Genomic DNA, 20,301 nt, shown 5'->3' with positions numbered 1-20,301 from the left:
AGGATGCCAGAGGTCTCAAAAGATCAGCACATTTCTCTTTCACAGTCTACAATGGCATGTACAGCACTGCAGGCATGAAACCCCAGTGCAGCAGTTTGAAATGGCATCGTGGTCAGACCAACTTTTGATCTGAAAGTGATAAAGTGCTGAAGCTGGTAGCTGTAAACACACAATGTCAGATCCCAGCTACACCACAGCAGATTTTAGCCCAACATACCTCTACACACATATAGTTAATTCTGCACCTGTAATGGAATTACTTCTACAGTTAAGCTTCTTCAGATGTGTAGCCAATACTAAATTGCCTGGCTGTTTGCAGTCCTCTTATTTTTCTTCTTTTTTCAAATATATTTTATGAAGGTTTATAAGTAATATATGTGACATTCTCTTAAAAGTTTTCAATCCATAAACAAATAGCTCAAAGTGGAAAAACCCCATAGCATCATCATCTGTGATTAATAAAGTTATGACATTATTGCATACATTTAAAGGAAGGAAAAAGAGAATCTTCTTTCACTTCTCAACCTGAGTAAATTATGGAAGATATTAAAAAAAAAAAAAGTCATCTTTATTTCTATTACTGTCATTATAAATTTTTGTTTTCAAATACAGATTTTGTTCAACTCAAACAAGAATAAACACTTCCTGGGAAAAAGTAATTAGGGAAATTGGCTGAAGTTTTAAGCCATTCAAAACACAGCAGGGTCAGAAACCATGACTGAAGCCTGAATTGCCATTTGAAATGGGGACTCTGGAATCACATGAGAGACAGCACCAAGTTCTCCAATATCAAATCAATGCCTGTCTCTCAAATCCCAGACTGTGGGGAGAAGATCCCCATTAAGTGAACTGAGTATATTTGCTGCAATTGGATACCCCAAGCAAATAGATCTCTTTGCTGTGCTGTACTCTTGTACCCTGCATGGCTGCAATCTGAGCAGCCTAGGACAGGTGAGAAAGGGTCACTCAACTTGAACTTCTCTTTCTTGACCGATGTAAAACAGAGCTGATTCCTAACGTACAGCAAACAAAACCAATCAATGCTCATTCCAATTAAGCATTGTGTCTTCCCTGCCAAATGGCATGAGATAAGCTTTCTTATAAAGCCTTCTTAACAAATTAATTCCATGCAGGGTCATGGCAGCACTGATAAAAAATCATTAAAACAAATGCCTCCAGTGGACACTCTTTTTTGCTTTCTCACATTGTTACTGGAAATTCAACAATAAGCCAGAGCAAAATTAATGAACTAATGAATTTAGAAAGGAAAGACACATAAGTTGATCTGAAGTTTAAGTTAAACATAAGAAATAAGGCCTTGCCATTTCAAACTTGAGGATAGAGAATAATGAGGAAGTTAAATTACTGTTCATGCTTTACCTGGAAGACAGTAACCAGGACAATTGTGTACACAGAAGACTTGAAACTGAGCACAACTATAAGCCATTTTTGTTGTACCAGGGTCTTCTTGATTAAAATGTAGGCACTAGCACCTAAATTATTTCATTTCCCTAGCCATCTCCTTCAACATCTCAAAACCAAAATATTAATTTTATAATTCTAACAGCACGAACATCTGCAGTTGTATCATTGGCATTGAAAATGAAAAGCTTTCATATTGTGCAAGCTGAAAAAAATCTGAGGATGTGATGCAGTATTTTCAGTGTGATACAACACTGCATAAGCAAGGAAGAAACAGTATAACCATTTGTGATAATGTATAATTCTCCCGAAAGCATGGCCAAATATAGAAAGCCGATCCTTTTTGAGATCCCATCCCATACTGTTGCTGTTTTCATCAGAAAAAAAAAAAAGCCAACTCTAATTCCTATAGATAAAACAGAATGGAGAATTTTGCATTCCTGTTCTTCCATGCACAAAACCCAGTTGATTTAAGCTGAAAAAGCTTTCCCCCCCACCCCCCACAAAGGACTTCAGAAGGGATAATAAAGGTAACTCAGCAAAACTTTTTTTTAGTTCACTAGGGCTCCTAAATCACCTGGAAACCACTGATTGTTGGCCTACAGAAACTGCATTCCCATCCGGAATATGGAGCAACAAGCTTGTTTCTAGAGGATAAAAACCCTGCCTAAAAGCTGCTTCACAGAATTTTATTTGGCATGGGTAGGTTTGGGTTCTTTGTGTGTTAATTTCATTGTTGTTATTAAGAAAGGCACAATGGAGCCCTTTGGTTAATGTTAAGAGTGGAGCATGGAAAAATGTACTTAAGTAAATTTGCACTGTGGCAGCTGCTTGCATAAAATATTTCTCTGCCTGGCTTCCCTTTGCCTTTTACACTGACAGACCTTCCTCCTCCTTGCTTTCTTTACGCAACTTCATGCTTAACTTGCTTAACTTCATACTGTGATCTCATTGCAGCATGCTCTCTCATTCAGAGCTCATATGACTTCCACTTTGGTTGGCTAGTATGCCCGTACTAGTTCACATGCAGTTCCGCTGGGAAGAGGAGTGAAAACCAGAAAGATTGCCAGCAAGTGCATCTCTAGCCCTGGGCAATCTGCATCCTAGCAAGCGTTGTAGTTGTGCTACATTATGAAATAGAAGGAGCAGTTCAGATATTTATGATACAAGATGGTCAAATTAAGTATACCAGTAGCTTGGTGATGGCTTCATTTATCAGTATTAGAAGCAAAAATCAGAGAGAATGTGACGAAGCATTGCTGTGGCTATATGGAAACTAAGAGTTCCTTGCAACACCTGGATGATAGAGAGAAAAACTTAGCAAATGCCAACAGTGATTATTTTCCTGGTAAGTTAAAAAAAAAATAATTAAAAAAATCTGTATATAATCTTATTTAAAAAGAAGGTTTTGCATTAAAGACACAAGCTGTTCATATCATTATCTTTCTTTCCAAGTCCTCAAGGGACATGTCTCTTGTTGTGAGAGGCTGTCAGGAGCAGCCAAAGCCTCTCCTGTCTCAGTGCTGTTGTGTCAGCAGCCCGCTCTGCTGCTCCCCCCTTGCTGCAAGACATCGGTTTTTTTTCAGGCTCCCTTTAGGCTCAAGAATTTTCCTGGCTGCTGCATAGCATTTATGTCCCCTCCTCAGCAGTCTAATGCCAGAAGTTAAGTCCTCTGTGCAAACCTCTATGACTTAACAGGAGGGCAAAGAGCAAACGGGGTGCACAACACATGCACCTTCTAAAGTAAACTCTTAAATACTGATTTGTTAAGAGCTGTTATTTAATTATAAGTCCCCCCTGAGCACCTCAAGACAGCAGCCTCTAATGCTACTTCACCAAGCCCTTGTAAACACATCAGTGCTGCTGGCTCCCAACCCCAGTGCGGCTTCATCCTGAGCAGCTCAGGTTACATAGACAAGGCTACATTTTGGCTTCATCTTTTATTGAAGCTACAATTTTAAAATCAGCTTGTTTATCAAAACTTGTTTAACTGCTTCAGTAAGTCAATGGGAATTGTTTCAAGAGGTTTAAGTCTGCAAACAAAAGCCAATTTTTGCTAAGGAGGAAGCATTTTTTACTGGACTTGAATATATTACTGCAGTAGTGGAATTCAATTTAGCTTAATTCTCTGCATTTACAGCTCTCTCTTAATGCCAAACACTGTGAAATAACAGGATTTTTAATGTAAGTTGGCTTATGAGAAGATGTATTAGAGCCATGTACAGTTTTCCAATTTCTGAGCCACAAGTCCCTGTATCTTTCTCTCTCTCTTTTTTTTTTGTTTTGTTTTGTTTTCTTCTTTTTCTTCATCAAGTTTGCATCAAGTTTGTATTCAGGGCCCAGGATGTAAAGTCTTGGACAGTTGCTTACCTTTGTCCTCTAACAAACAACTATTGCAAGTAATCTGAGATTTTGCTCCTTAGTTTACAGAACACAAGGTTTTCCCTCTGGCAATATTCATTAATTAAATTCCTAAAGAGGAATGGAGCAGCTTGCTAGTACTATTTGTGCATATAGTATGAGCAGTTGAGTTGGCTTTGAATTTATCTGATTGCCAACCAATCAGTGTTTTGTATACCCACTAATACTATTTACAGGTATTTGATGTCAAGAGTTTATTATCAACAGTTGTCATAAAGAGCATGGTAATACAATACACATTTAACTTGGATAGAAACATCTATAAATTAGAATGTGGAATGAAAACATGGGCTACTTGACAGTACTACTGCAGCTTTACAAAAAAATATAAATGGATATAGACAAGATACAGACTGCAGAGATATATAGAGATAAAATCAAAGAAACCCATTAAGAACATGAATAAAAGTACCTCAAAGTTCCAATCCAATTTGATAAAAAATGTACCAGTTCACAGGTGTGGGATATTAGATCAGTCTTTTAAATGTAGAGACCCTCACCTGACAGATCCATGCTCCAATATTCATGTTGCTCCCAAACTTAAATAAGTGCACCTCTAGTAAGCATCTTCAAGTCTATTGATCCATAACATAAAGTATCCATGATGAGCTGTTTGTATCCTGAAAATTAGTTATAACTTCAGTATGGGGGTTGTGTCCTACCACTTGCTGTAAATCATACACCTGTCCCTAGTGTTGAGTCATTAAGTGCAAACCAAATATTTCTGCTTAATGGAAATTATGGACTTTCATAAAACAACCTTTTTTCTGCTTCTGTTTCTTGTCAAAGGATTTAACCCCCAACTTATGAAATTCAATAGGATTTAGAAATCCAGCATCAGATGTTTTTTTGGTATATCAACTGTAAACAACCAAAAATCACAAGAACAACTTTTGCTTAAAATTTTGTTCTATAGAAGCTGATCCAGAGCCCCATGCTTTCAAGGAGGACTGCTACAAAAAGACAGATAGTTTCTTCTGTTGTTCGAGGTTATTCAACCTGCAGATGATGTGCCATGGAAAATCCAAACCATAAGAGAAGACATCAAGTGCCTACAATATAAACACTTACTTTCATCACACACCAAATGCGTAGCAAAGCCAGATAAATCTGAAGATGAGCTAAACCAATTAAGCTCCTACAAAAGCATTAAAAAAAAATGCTAAATTAGGCTCTGTAAGACAGGCAGCACACTGAGTCTCTCTGAAGAAAAAGGAGGTAGGCAGAAGCTTTGAGCAGGTTTCAGCTCTCCAAGCAATTCTGCATTCTCAGCAATGCAGAATTACTTCCTATAGATCTACTTTATCACATCCACATCACTCCTTACAGTCTGATTTGCTTTAGTCCACCTGAAGCAATTTTTGGCTTAAATAACCTTTCCTTGCTTATGCCAATAGCTGCATGACAGACACAATATTAATAAGCATTTAAGGCTTAATTTTCCAGTCTTGACTTGCTAAAAAACTTGTTATAAGGAATCTTAGCTATGTGCTCCCTTTTTCTTGCTTTTATAAGTTTTATTTGCATACTATAGATTGTCAGAGAAGTTTGTCTAATATTGTAATTTCTTCCTCTTATAGGACAAATGGACAACTTGTTTATCACAGCTGTTTCCATAAGACAGTCTATGGACTTGATGTTTTATTTCTCAATGAAATAATGCAAATATATATATTCAGCTTGTAATGGTGGTTATGCAGATGTAATGTTCATAACGCCAATGTTACTCTTGTTTTTCTGTATTTGAGAAGACAGAAAACTCCAAATGAGCAGAATTATTTCTAAGATCAACATAGACTACAGCATAAGGTGTTAGCCCATACATTCAAATGCAGCCCTTGATGCAAATAGCACTTGGTTCAGTTTGTGAAGGAGTGATTGGGATCACTACAATTGAATGACAGAGACCTTGTGAAAACTGAAAGGACCCTGGTTATCAAAGCTCACCATATTGCCCATAACAATCACTGCAGCATCCCGAGTTACCACATCTGCAGTATATACAATGCATTTATTCATTAAATCTCAAACTACTTCTCATGAAACCAGTGATAAAATTCCTTCCAGAGTATTGATGTAAACAGGAAATTCAACCACTGGGGAGCTTGCAATCATTTTCAGAGCAAAGTCAAGAACTCCCTGACATGTGAGTTTCCCTAAAACAAATAACCCTAAAGAACTGTTACTTCTCATGTATATAGGGTCATAAAAACACAGAACCATAGAATGCCAGGTTGGATTGGACCTTCCAAGGTCATCTGGTCCAACCTTTCTAGGTAGGAATGCAGTTTAGATGTAACAGGTATAGGATTAAAAAACAAAAAACAAAACCAAAACAACCCAACAAACAAACCCACAACAAACAAACCCCAATATATCACAGCAAATAGACTTTTAGTAGGCAATTAAGAAGGCTATTTCACTTGCAATGCCTTTGCCAGCTTCAAGCGTACTTATCTCCCACCTTATTTAATGTTTGGAAGTGTGCTTTTCATTTCTGCTGGCCTCCTTTTACACTGAATCCAGATGGTTCTTATTCAATTTTCATTAGCAGTCAGCTGCAGTTTTACTACTTCAAGAAGGTGTAACAAGAGCCACATTCTATTGTACCAGCTTAAGCATTTTATGCTTATTCCTCTAAAGTAATGTGTTTATCTTTTAAAAAATGTAAATTATTAAACTATTTCTAACTTTTTATTCCTTGTTTATTCCAGGAATTCCATGCAACTGTTGAAGTGTTGATGGATTATCAGAGGCTGCTGATGATGAAAATAATCACCAGGCTTTACCGTGAAGTAGTAACAATGGTTTTTTTATGGGTAGCCATGAGCAGTTGTAACAGGCAAAAACCAGACTACACCGCAGTAAGCACTGGTGTGTATGATTGCAGTATTCTTTGGAAGACAGGTGATCGATTTGGTTTGTCATCACTAAAGCAGAGACTCAACCTGATAAGTATCAGCAACACATGCTTGAATAGTTATGATAAAATGTGCATATTTCAACAGAAAACCTGTTCAAATCTCAAAATTTTCATCTATTTATTTTCTCCTCCACTTTACCACATTGCATGGCAACACTGGGAACTGAGTGGGAATTTGTTAACTAACTAAACACAGAGCTTAGATGATTTCCCTGCACTTCCCTGGAGAGCACCTGATTCAAACAAGAAGCAAGATCACAGGGCCCTCACAGTCCTCTTATCTGAGCCCCACTGGCACTGCATTCCAATCATGAAAACTGCTGTCTCTGTGAAATAATGGGAAGAGTTAGGAACTTATTTAACTGGAATACGTCCCACCCCAGCATCATCCTCCCTCATAATTTTTCCAACTGAACATACAAAACCACTTAAAAGAGAGAATTCTATTCCCAGTTGTGTTGTTTTCCCAGGTGTCTAATATTCATTTCATTTGTAGCCAACACACATTTCTCATTTAGACTGGATAATATACATGTTACAGTTGCAAATTGCTTCCTTAATCACAAAGTATTATGCAACAAATTCACCTGAGGCATACAACATTTTGGTAATAAAACCCACAAATAAGAAAATATATAAGAAGTGGCATTTAGAACAAATTTATGAAGGTGTAGACCAAAAAAACATCCACAACATACCACCCTTAAAAGCAGATTATATGGAAATACAGCCAATTCAATAACATATTTTGAAATAACTTTATTGCAAGGTCTGAAAACATCACAAAACAATACTGTGTTACTTACACTGCATTTCAGTGAGTTTATATGAAAGGAAAACTGGATCCACAAATAAGTAATGTACTTCTTTTGATTTTTCTACCTTGAGGTCCACTCCTGCAAGTCACCCTGCACCCAGTCATATATGGTGGATAATTTGAAAGTGTGATAGTCAGAAGCCCATGAAGAAGAGGGTTAGAGAAAGGCAGAGCAGTCCCACATAGTCAGTACATAACCACACACACATTCCAGATCTGCAACACTGCTGTGTAACCACTGCTATAACCTGGAGCAGCTTCAGCAGAACAGCTCCACCCAAACCTGTGAAACATGGTCACCCTTATCTGGCCTAACTCCATAGATGACTTTGCTTGTTGAGGTGGCTAAAACTTTTTTTTGTTTCAGATTTGAACTACGGCACCAAGGATTTTTGTTGAGAATTCACATTATTTTCTTCATGCTTACCAGCATTTTTGGCACATCTATTCTTAGCTAGAAGTTGAAGGAAGCAGACAAGTTAAGAATTTGAGATCCTCCACATCACCTACTTTTCTATACAAGTTTAATCTTCTACATGCTTCATAGCCCGAGTCAGGAAAGCAGGTTCAGTGTAAGATGGTAGCTGTTGCACTCAAACACACTGTGCTCCCTTCACAACAGATGTATTTGTTAACTGTGTCTTCCTTACCCAGTTTACACATGAATCTTACTGAAATAACGCAGAAAGAAACATCTGATCACCAAGATACAAGAATTTACAATTGGCAAAACACCATCATGCAACATACAGAAAGCATTCTAGAAATATCATGCCATTACTGCACGCACATCAGAAAGACAGATTTACATAACAGTTGAATGTGCCATTCAAAATTTCAAAGGCAGGCAAGTTAAACACTTGCTCTTTACTAGATTTTTAAATGCCAGGGACAATTTTCAAATTGCAGTAGATTACCACTGCATTAACTTTTTCTAGATGCAATTATGTAAAAATAAAATCTTGTTATACAATTCATGCTCTCAAAACTGTGTTTTGCCTTTACAAGATGAGCACCTCATCAAGTCTGTGATAGCAATCTCTTTCTCACTCTGTCATGTAGGGCTACCTCTCCAGGTCTCCAATTTATAAAAGAAAGCATTAATCACTTATTTTAAACCTCAGACTACTTCTAGTTATCAGCATTAAATGGACTCCACCCATGTACCCTGAAAGCCAAACACTGTGAAACTGTCATTACAAAAAATAAAATCAGAAGTTAAACCCAGCTGAGAAGTGAAAGTCAAATTAAATATACATGCTATTGGTTTTTAGTAAAGCTGTACAAGTATGGAAGATGGCCACGAATATTCATTCCAATTACATTAGAAGCTTCAGTGCTGCCATAGTTAAAACCTTCCTATGCTTGCTTTCCATTCCATTACACCATTTAACAATACTAATCATATTAAAGCAACAAAAAGAAAGGTCAAGGATCAGAATTCTCACAAATGTCATCATAAAAGTCAGGACAGAATTTCATTTGCATTCCCAACAATGGGATTCAGGCTCAGGAAAGGAGTTAGCTCTACCAGGCTCCCAGCATGGAACAGAAAGACCATTGTGTATTTTATTGCTATCACCAAGGGGAATCAACATTTGGAAACACTCCGCAGACCAGGAACGATTCATACATAGATATTATAGCCCAAACTAGAGCTGACTTGCAGCTTGATGCTAGTTTCTGAGCACACAAGAGACAAGCATTAGCTTATTGTCACTCTTCAGTACTGTGCTATTAGAGATAACATACTGGAGAGAAAAGTACATCTTAAAATTACACTTCATGTGCTAACTTACACTAATTTTAAGACTATTTAATACATGCTAGTATCCACTTATGTCAAGCCATCTTCAAAATGTGTTAATTTACACTTAATTCTATTCATTAAATGAGTTGCAATACAGTCCATTAGGTCAAAATATGCAGGGGTGTGTTCACTGCATATCACTTTAAATGACAAAACCTAAGTGACAAATTAGCATATCAATACAGCGACAGCACAGATACAAGTTTCCAGAGCCCATTTGCCAGCAATATGATTCCTGTCTAGCCCACTGCTTATGAAAAGAAAAAGAGGAAAAAAAGAAATACACACCAAAACCAGCAAAAAAATCCAGAGAGCAGTATACCAAATTTTTCTAAATTGCTCCAACGTTATAGACAGTAAAATTGTTATTACTTTGTATATGCTTTTTATAATTGACATAATAATCCATTAGACATGCAAAACAAAAGATGCTATGCATACTTTCTCTACATAAACTATTACTATAGTCCTGATTACAGACCTGGACAGATAAACTGATATGCCTTGTGTTTTTCAAACATATACAGAGTAGAAATATCACAAATGCTATATCTAATATCATTAATTCAAATAGCCAGAAAAGAACCTGGTTTGCCCACTGACATAGATACCATAGTGTCCATATGTAGACAAGATCCACCATATTCCTGTCAGATGTTACATACACACTTTTATTGCAAAACACCATTTAAAAACTCTTCCTGAACAGTTTCCCAGATAAGAAAATATTTTCTTGCTTTTTTTTGAATAATCACTTATCTTTTGGGGCTACACCACTGCAAACAATTCTTAACAAATTTCTAGTACACATGTAGCCCTACGTTTGCAGAAATATTGGTTTCTAGAAGCAGAGGTTTATAAAGAGTTTTAAAAGGAAGGCTAGAGTATTGCCAACTTCGTTTTACTTCATCAGCTAGTCAAGATCAGGTACTGAACCGTGAAGCTTCAGTAATTGTGGACTCTTCTCCAAGATGCACAGTGAAGAAACTTTGCCCCTGATGGTGGCAGCTACCATCTAACTGGATTTTAAGACCAGTTTTTATGTACAGGAACTGTCACTTTTCAGGACCTTTTGGAAAATATTAGTAAGCTCTAACCTCAGTCTGTAAAGGCATATTACTCACCTGGTTTCTGTAACTACTTTCTGTATTAAAGAACATTTAAAACACTCAGAAATGTTTTGTAAAGAGAAAATTGACACTCAGAGCTTTTATAAGAGTTCTCTGAATTATAGCTTCTCTAAATTTGAAGGCAGTAACCAGAGTTCAAGGGGTGAAGATAGGCTACACAGCAGCAGGGAAGTCAAAGTATCATTTTATGTGTCACACAGGTGCAGGAATCTTGGCATCACCTGAACAACTGCAATGAACTTTTCTGTGTCTTTAGGGCATCTAGTAACATTTACCCTACCCTTAGATTTTCAGAGGCTGGAGTCACGAGGACTAACCCAATACAGCACCAGTATGCTCCAAAAGAACAAGGTTAATTGCCACCAGGAGGAGACAGAGCCTGTGTATGACTAAAAGGGACCATGAACTTTCCTTGCCATCTCACAGAACATCTCATAAGACTAGTTGTAATTTGGATTCACAAAGAAGCAGCAAAACAGACCATATTTCTGTAAAACACTTGGGGAGACTCTGGGGAGAGCAAGATGTTTAAAGACTTTATCACCACAGTAAAACAGATAATTAGACAATTAAAACTATGAACAGTGGACAAATTACTAGTTCCAGATGAATTGCATTGCAAAGCAGAGATGGGAGAAGCAAAAAGACAGAAATTAAAGCCATTGGCAAGCATTTTAATAGCACAACTGAAGAAGGGAGAGCGCAGGAACAAAGGTGAAAGGGTAGTTAATTTGCAGAAGCTTATCTGCTTTTACAAAGGAACATTTTGAAGGAGCTAGACCCTAAAATAAACTTGCTTTACTTTTGATGATAATTAGAAGACATTAATAGAAATCCAAGAGGTCTCATTTCAGCTTCATTTTTAGTCACTCAGCAAGGCACTCTTGTACTAAGTTTTTAATAACATCAGCAGTATCTTCACACACACAGAGAGGCTTATTGTTTAATCATTCTGCTCAATAGTAACTGCCCAACAAACTCATTCTTACCACCCCTATTTGCTCCCAGGGCATGGAGGATAAACCACCATTTCATACACCACAGCAGAGCTCATGTGAAATAACACCCAAACTTGACACAAAGCTTTTTCTTTTTTTCCCAGTTGAGGTAGCTTTGGTGAAGGCACTGCTGCTCACACGCTGTCCATCCCCACACTTAAACACTTCCAGGACCTTTTCTGTACCCTTTCCTGCAAGTCATGGAGCAGAATAAAGGAGTTACTCTGCTCCCAACAGCTGTAAAGGGGCGTGATTCTCCAGGCATGTTTTCTTTACTGCATACATCTCAGTACACGAAGCTCTGGGTGGAAGATGCCTTCTTTTGCACAGCAGCAGAGACATCATCTCTGTTGCTAAGGTTTTCCAAGTAAGAATGCACAAAAGTAGAAGCTGGCAAAGTTTGCTAGTCTAGCTCTGCGAAAGTCCCAGCTACAAACTACTTGGCTTACAACCTCATAGAATATCTCCCGCCTCAATAACCCTCATAAAGATTGAGGTTTAAGAGAAAGAAACTCGTGGTTCTCAAAGGATTTTCCTTGTAAAAAGCGTTTAAGATAAAAGTAACATTAAATGGTATCAACAAAATGAGGCACGAGTGGGATGAACAACACAAAAATCAACAGGCATATAGTACCACTTGAAAAATCTATTGTAATAGCTATATACAGTAGTTTATTTCTTGGCTTTACATGCACAAGTGTCAATAAAAGACACTAAACAATAAGCTTTGGGATAAATGCACGACATTCAACACTTTTTAAAAATAAGTCAAAGACTTCTGAGCAAGACTTCTAATAGTTTTCTTTCTAATTATGAGCTTTGAGGGTAACGATATGCAAAAGTTTTAATTATAGCACGTCTTGGAAACCTATGCAACAAAGTCACACACAAGGTTTATTCCTTCTTGAATCTGGTTCTTCCAGTACAAAATGCAAGCAGCTGAGTAGAAAAAAAAAATAAATTAAAAAAAGATAGTGTTTTAAATTCTTCGAACCCTAGGAAGCCACTCTTATCTAATCCAAGCAGCTTGAAATGAGACATTGCTGTAAAAACGATGAGGATAAAATTGTATTATACCATTGAATTGGCTGTAAAAACAATGAAAATGCAACACTGGCATACTTCAGAAGAAAGGATGTGGGGGGCAAAAACGAACCTCAGACATTTTATACTCTCACGTCTATCTCTCTGGGTAGGGTTATTGCCCTGTCAAACTCCAATGCTGATGCATCCCTTTACCAAAGCAAGGCAAGCAGGAGAGGCAGGAGGACTGCTTGAAGACTCCCCATTAGAAGAACTGCTCTAGATGAGCAGAGGGAGAAATACTCCAGAACACAGGTTTCCCCATGTCTTAGGGAGAGCTCAAGTCAACAGCACAAAGTTTATCATCAATCACTTGTGCATGTAGCAGCACACACACCATGTGCCATTACCCCCTGCGTAAATCACAAATTAAGTACAATGACAATGCTGTAGAGGACAAAATCTCACAGAGAAGCTTCCTGCCATGACTTTCTCCTTCCTACCATGATAATAAGTAATTTATTTCAATATATTTTGTTCTGTGCATGTCTCTTTTGTTTTTAATATTAAAGAGACGTCTTGGCATAAATCATGTATTATAACCAACACCTGACAGCTCTTTTCTGTGACAGACTTTTACAAGTTTTTAATCTTTGACAGCCTATGGATGACAGGGGGAAAACAGTGGAAAAAGAACAATACAAAAAGACACATTTTTTAAATCAATCTTGATTTTTAGAACAACCAACCTGTCCACTATTCTTAACGCAAAACAGACATTTTCTTGTGAAGTTCTCTTTTGAAAGCCCGTAAGTTTAATATAAGAAAATTGACTTAGAAATATGTTTCTTTTCTAGAGAGAAAAAAATAAATTTCCCCAGTTTCTACAGAAGGAATATCCACTATAGATGTAATTTCTTGGCACTTTTGCATTTAGTACTTTAAAAGTAATCTCAGCCTGTTTTAGCTTATCCTAAGAAACAACATAAAAAATCATAGATGAGCACACGTGCTCCAGACAGGCAGCAGTCACACACCTCAGAGGTTTCAAAACTCATCTGAAAAATATATACTTCTATTTTGTTCCTTGACTATGAACACATTTTAAGAAGCTTCAAATTTTGTATTAAACAAAAAACACACAACAAAACAACAAACAACTAAAACTGCAACATATGAGAGACTCTCCAACCTTATATAAATCTCTTGACTAGTAATTTAGTCTAGCTGTATAATGAATTCCAAAAATCACTGCCATTGCAATCAAACACACACAAAACTTGGAAAAGTCTGCCCCTCACATACATATTGCCCCTGTCTCAACAGGCAGACAGCAGTAGAGTGCAACACTTGCTACTGCCAGGATTTCCCAAATAGATCATCAATCCTCATGTAACCAGATGCAGACCAAACAGAAGTCCATACAACATTGTTGCTACGGCCAGAATTTCCCAAACAGATCACCAATACCCATTTAATCAGATGCATTCCAAAGAGCAGTCAATGCAACATTGTTATTAATTCCAGGAGTTCCCCAAGCAGGTCACCAAGACTCATTTAACCAGCTGCCATAGGTGCTGCTAAAGAGTCTCATTATCAAAGGAATGACCAAGAAAAATAAAGTAACAACTTACCTCAGTGCACCATCACAGGAACAACTAGATTTATAAAGAAGAATAGAGGATGTATTTCTTTTACTGTTTAATTTCAATTAAGAGGACAGCATACATAAGCTTGGTACTGACCCACCTGCAGATGGTAAGTCACACAGAACGCAAAGTGTAGAAAACCAAAAGGTACTCAAATGCACATGATAAGCAGCAACCTAGATTTTGAACCAGGTACACACATGCTTCAACCACACAGAAACACTAACATAGAAAACACCACAGAGAAGTACTGATTACTGACAGTCAGGAAGTCCTCAAATTTTTGAAGCTGCACATCAGTTGCTTTCCAAAACACATTTCTGAACACACTGAAATAGTCTGCTACAGTTGCAGGCTATGGCAAATACACACAAACAAGCTACAAACTAGACAAGTTTGAAACCATTACATAATGCTTTACAGCATAGCTCCAGTCTTCACTGCACACAACTTCTTTCGGAACAGCCAGTTCCCAGAATTAAACCAAAACACCTCTGAAGAGACAATAATAAACTCTACTGCAGCCTCCTTACAGGCTACAAAATCCCCCCCCTCAAGCTAACAGCCCAGAACAGTATGAGGTAAAATGTTTTCTCTTACCTTTGCTGAGAGTGCCTGTGATGAGCTTAAAGATAGTCTGGGCAAATTTGACAATCCCGTGCTTGCATCTCTTCGAACAGCCACTCATGGTTCAAACGAGAAGGGCTCTTCTCCCTCCCAGAGTGCAGGGACAACAAAGTTGAGCGGCAGTTTGTGCACTGCGAGAACCTGCCCTCACACGCACAGCCCCAGCCGCTGCGCTGAGGTTCGTCCCTCCGGAGCTACTAAGAAAGATCACGGAGGAGAAATTCGCATCCCCGTTTTGTTAAAGGTGTAGCTCTCCCTTTCAGCCTCCCAGCTGCCGCTGCACACGCATGCCGCGATGCCCTGGTGGAAGCTGCTGAGCGCAGACAGCCCCTCAGCCCGGCAGGGAAGGAGACCTTGTCTTCACCAGGCTTTGCCACACCTGGCACTGATAACGCTGAAATTAACGCCGGAGTCACTGGGCGGTGGTGCCTGCTGCAAACAAAAGCTGCTGCTCTTTGCAGACCGTTTTCTTGGGGCTCTTTCCCAGCTGATTTCAATTAAGTTATCAATTTTGCTCTCATCAGGCCCAAGGGAACCAGAAAATAACACTTTTTAAAACATGTTACTTCTGTACTCACACTTTACACATAGAAGGCTACAGAGTGTTCCTTCGGAAAGCTATGCCCAGAAAAAGTTTCTTTTTTTAAAATTTTGTCAGCTTAGATGCTGCTTAGCTGGTTACCTGCTGGCTGCTCAGGGATGTACCAGCCAGCCTCCCAGAGCCAGCGGGGCTGGGGCTCACACCTCTCTGCAGCACAGAGCTGCTTCAGACCTGCACTTTTTGGACACTACCTCATGTCTTGCTCACCAGGTGCTCACAAGGTTTTCTCTTACGGCACTGTGAGTTTAATCCCTAGCAACAGCCACAGCTCTGGCTTCTCCAGTTCAGTCAATTGTTTTTCCGTGCCTGGAATACTTTGAATAAAGCAGTGAAGTGGAGGTGTCTTAGAGCTTCTGAGCTCTGGGTAGACTCAGGCATCTTTTAGGCTTTAATTCGTGTTGAATTCCTCTCAGATATTCTCAAATAACCCCAAAAATGCAGTATTTGCTTGTCCCGGGGAGGTTTACGAAGCAGATTACCTCAGGCTTCTGCTCACAGCCAGCTTCCACTCCTCAGCTGCCTTGACCAGCCGCTGCCTCTCTCGGAGCCACCTGGAGCCAGACACCCCCTGCGAGCAGCAACAGCTGCGTCCTCCCGCAAACAAGCAGCTCCCCGCGCCGGGGAACCGCGGCGTTCCGCTGCCGTGCGGGGTAACCCGGCCAGGCGAGGCGGGGGGCTCGGACAGACCCTCCCTCCTCTCTTCTCTCTCTTCTCTCTCTTCTCTCTCCCTCCTCCGCGCCCGCGCTCCCCCCGCGCGCCGCCCCCCGCGCCCCCCGCGCGCCCACCCCCCAACTGCCACACATCATCCCAGGAAGCGTCGCACAGAGAGCAGGTCCAAGCTCTGTCTGATGGATCCCGCACCCGCGCTTTGAGCCAGGACCCAACCGATTCCCTTGTTACCCATGTCACTGTTCAGCCAAGTCTCTCCTAAACATCACCCCGCGCAGCAGGGGCGGCGGGGGCCACGCAGGCATGTCCTGCGCGACCTTCCAGGCAAATTTTTCTGTCAGTTTCTAGTAACTCTTCTCTTGGTCGTGCTTCCACGGTGCCAACGTCAGCCAGCCCAGAGGCCACTTCTCAGGGCAGAGGAGAGGAGCAGGGTCCCTTCTGCCTCCAAATCCTCCACACCTGGATTTCAGCAAATACCCAAAGGACTTGAGGCTCCTGCCACCACCCCTCCACACAGCCCAGAGCTTTGTTATCTATTTATCTATCTATCTATCTATCTATCTATCTATCTATCTATCTATCTATCTATCTATCTATCCATCCATCTACCCATCTATCCATCTATATCTGTATCTATATCATGGCTTCCCCATTTCACAGATTATTACATTTCTGGGGATCCTCAGCCCAAGATTATGAGGGGGAAACTGAGGCAGAGATTAAATACACTCCTGAACCCCGTGAGAAACATGGCTGCATAGAGAACGGTGCATGAGTTTCAGGTGTAAAAGACTATTTCTGTCCCCTACACCACTAAGATAAAAGGTACAGAGTGAGGTGAGGATGGAGAGTGAGCAAGGAAGCAGGGGTGTGAAAGCTGAAAGACACTTCTCTCTGCACCATCCTTGGCTTGATAAGCTTGGCTGACTCCACAAAATGAATAACAGACTTGTGGAAAACACAATTCTAAGTAACTCCTTCATGAAGCCACCTCCAAGGCTGTCCTTTACTCCCAGAGATCCAATTCAAAGCTGGAAGTGTGACTCTTCAAAAGAAAAAAATAAATTGCAATAAGGCAATAAAACATCAATAGGGAAATCAAGGAGTCAGCAGGTTGTTAATTTGTACATCTCTGTATCAAAGGTTTGCAGCATGTTTAATTGCAACATATATACATCATGATATAGTTAGGGAGGGGGAAATGTAGGACAATGAACAAAATGAGTGCCAGGAGCTGTATTGAAGTAAATTATGGAAACTGAGAAGTCTGCATAGTGGGAGACAGACTATGTTATATCCCAGACAGCACCTTAAACCTCCCAGACACACAGAGACTGGGATTTCCTCTCAGACCTCAATTTGCCTCTTTTGCCCCATATCACACAGGGAAAAATGGGTCAAAGGGAATATAAATGTACATTAATACAAGTGGATCATCTTAACCACAGGGTTGCATAAAGCCTGCAGCAGGTTCAGTGGATTGGTGGAGATTTGCAGCCCTGTAGCTCAGGGAAAGCTGGAGTTAACCAGGCTTCCAGCTGAAGTTTCAGCAGCAAAAAGGCCCTAAAAATGTAGCCCCCAACCCTGAAAATGCTAAAGAAAATTTTTGGACATAAAGACACTGCTCATGAAGAGCCTCAACTTATTCACTGCTGTTACCTGTGGGAAAGTACAAAGGCAGCTGCAGGCAAATGTAGACAGTCTTCAGTAAATAGCTAAGAAACTCTCTGAGAAACAAAGGTGTTAGGCCCCTGTTTAAGCTTTTTCTAAATGGCCATATCAGACAAGAGAGTATACACTTTCTAGTATATGACTGTATATTACTTTATATAACATTTACGTAGCTTACTAGAAGTCTAAAAAGTTCAGTCAAAGGCAGAAAGGCATACAAAGGTAAGGTTAAATCAAAGGGAAGACCATGATACAGGAGAAGGTATTTGTCTCTAAAGGCTTTGATATAATAAACTCCAAAATTATACACAATATGCCCTCTATTTTATTGTGCATGGATTTACAGCATTCTTAATAAAAGAATACAATATTTACACAGCATTCTGAAATGTAACTGGTTCACTCACACCCATGCTTACTTTAGTTTTCTGCATGTAAAATCTGAGAACACTATATAACAAGTTAATTGTCATCCCAAAGAGGTATAAAAGTGCATTGTAGGAAATTGTTCCTTCCTAATTTGCCATTAGAATCACAATGTGGGTGGGTGAGAGGTGAAAATATTCTCAGAGTATGTAAGACTCATCCGAGCTAAGCTCAACCAGGGATTCAGCCAGTACAGTTCCCACTGACATCAAACACAGCTAAATCTATTTGCATCAGGAAGAAGTTTAATCCCTTTATTTGAAACCACACAGCAAACACTCAAGCAGAATCTCTGGAATAGGTATGAAGAAATGGACTGTGAACTTGGATGCCCTGCTTTCTTATGGTCCTCTACAGCATAAAGGGAATAATATCTCTGTTTTTCTATGAGTTCATTAGGTTTGGAAAAAGCAATTCCAGAGCCAGCAGCTGCCAAAGGTGTAAGGATATGGCATTCATTTTACCTACTTTATCCCACAGACATTGTCATCATGCTGTGGAGGTCAAAAAGGCAAACGGGGTAATGGCTGGGATCCAGTGTAGATCCTGGGTACAATCAGAGAATACATTCTAGTATTTGTATTATTATTATTTTTAATATTCTTTTCGTGAGTCTCTGCTACTCAGCATCATGGGAGACAATTGTCAACTAGTTAGTTTTGGGTCTGGTCCATCCTTCTGTCTGGCTGCAGAAATGCTTTTGCACAGAAGCCAGCAGGGTAATACAATTCACACATTTTCTCTGGGGTTTAGGAAGTGTGTCATTGCAGAAACTTCCTCCTCTCAAACTTCTTCCTATAATACTTTTCTTAGGCAGTTTTTCCACCTTGGTATGATGCACTGTGACATTAGCCAGTAAGAAAGAATAGGATCTTTCCTCCTGCACTGCTTTCATTCTCCACGTATTCACCTTCAGCCTGGTGTTCCCTGCTGTCCGGATTGTCAAAGCTGAAGACTTGGTTGGAGCATGCTGTGGATTCCTGCCCAGGCTCTGCACCCAGCTCTCCTTCCCAAAGAGGAGAGTTATGGGAACAGAAGAGTCTCAGTCACTGAGTCTCACTCAGACATGGAAGTGGAGAGATGCCAGGTGTTGCCTTAGGTCCAGAAGTGTTGTCAGACATCCTGCATTATCTTCATTGCACTCCCACAGGCAAAGCTGTTTCAGGATAGACCATAAATGAAATTTTAATGATCTGTTTGGAAGCAATTCCTACAAGCTGTGTCCTAATTACCTCTATCTTTGAGGTAACCTAAAACATCAAGAAACATAGTTTTATTGGCTCTTAAGAAAAGTATAACTCTAAGGAATAGCTTTGAAAATTGGGCTACTTAATTGACATTTTACTTGAATGCAAGCAGCCTGTGTGGGTAGAGCTCTGAGCATGCTATAACCCATGACATTATTATTTCCAGCAATATCACCATAAATATTGAACATTTTCCATGTATAGAAATCCAACTACATTGGACTCCTAAGGAAGTTTGTGCCAATATCTGTTTTTAAAATGTGGTAAATTGCCATAAAACTAGATGGACTGACTTACCTATCATTACCAAGAACAAAGCAGCAGCAAGGTTAGAATCAACATGTCATTTGTACCAATCTAGCACTTCAGCAGCAGCATCCAAGCCCTGATATTATCTTGTCCACTGGTTTCTGGCTTTGCTGCCAGGAAGATAATGACCATGCTGCATTTTAATTTACTGTGTAATTCCAGTTAGTATTAGCAATCAGAGCCTCAGGAACATCATATGGAGATTTCTTCATCATTATAGAACTTAGTTTCTTAAGGCACAGCAGTTCTCTCTGGACTCAGACAGCATTCCTCACTGGAGAGAAATGTATGTAGATAGTGACACATCAGTATTTTCCACAAGCTGTCCTCTCAGTTTGGATCATCTGTCAAGCATGACTGATTGTATATTTACACAGAAATCTGGGGGGGAAAAGGGTGCTTTTGAAAAAGCACACAAGTAAAACAGGCTTTTCAAAGAGCAGGGACAAACTAAGAGAACTGAGGTTTGGGTACAAAACCTCTTGCCTGAAGTACAAGCACAGGTATACAGAGTGCACATAAACTGCAGCTACAATTCTGACTTTTTTTCCCAGGAAC

The 20,301-nt window shown here is 39.5% G+C and overlaps 1 protein-coding gene across 1 annotated transcript in view; it reads right to left on the bottom strand.

Annotated features, from left to right (window-relative positions):
- Positions 1-15,114, bottom strand: part of KCNIP1 (potassium voltage-gated channel interacting protein 1) — a 334,144-nt gene extending 319,030 nt beyond the window's left edge. The window contains exon 1 of the mRNA XM_051631413.1: positions 14,794-15,114. Coding sequence (XP_051487373.1) covers positions 14,794-14,881 — 88 coding nt within the window. The 5' untranslated portion in view covers positions 14,882-15,114. The remainder of the gene's footprint in view (positions 1-14,793) is intronic.
- Positions 15,115-20,301: the final 5,187 nt, after the last annotated feature.

This window comes from Apus apus, chromosome 13 (genome assembly GCF_020740795.1).
Source record: "Apus apus isolate bApuApu2 chromosome 13, bApuApu2.pri.cur, whole genome shotgun sequence".
Classification (NCBI taxonomy): Eukaryota; Metazoa; Chordata; class Aves; order Apodiformes; family Apodidae; genus Apus; species Apus apus.
Note: the sequence above shows the minus strand (reverse complement) of the source record. Positions and strands in the feature narration are given on the sequence as shown.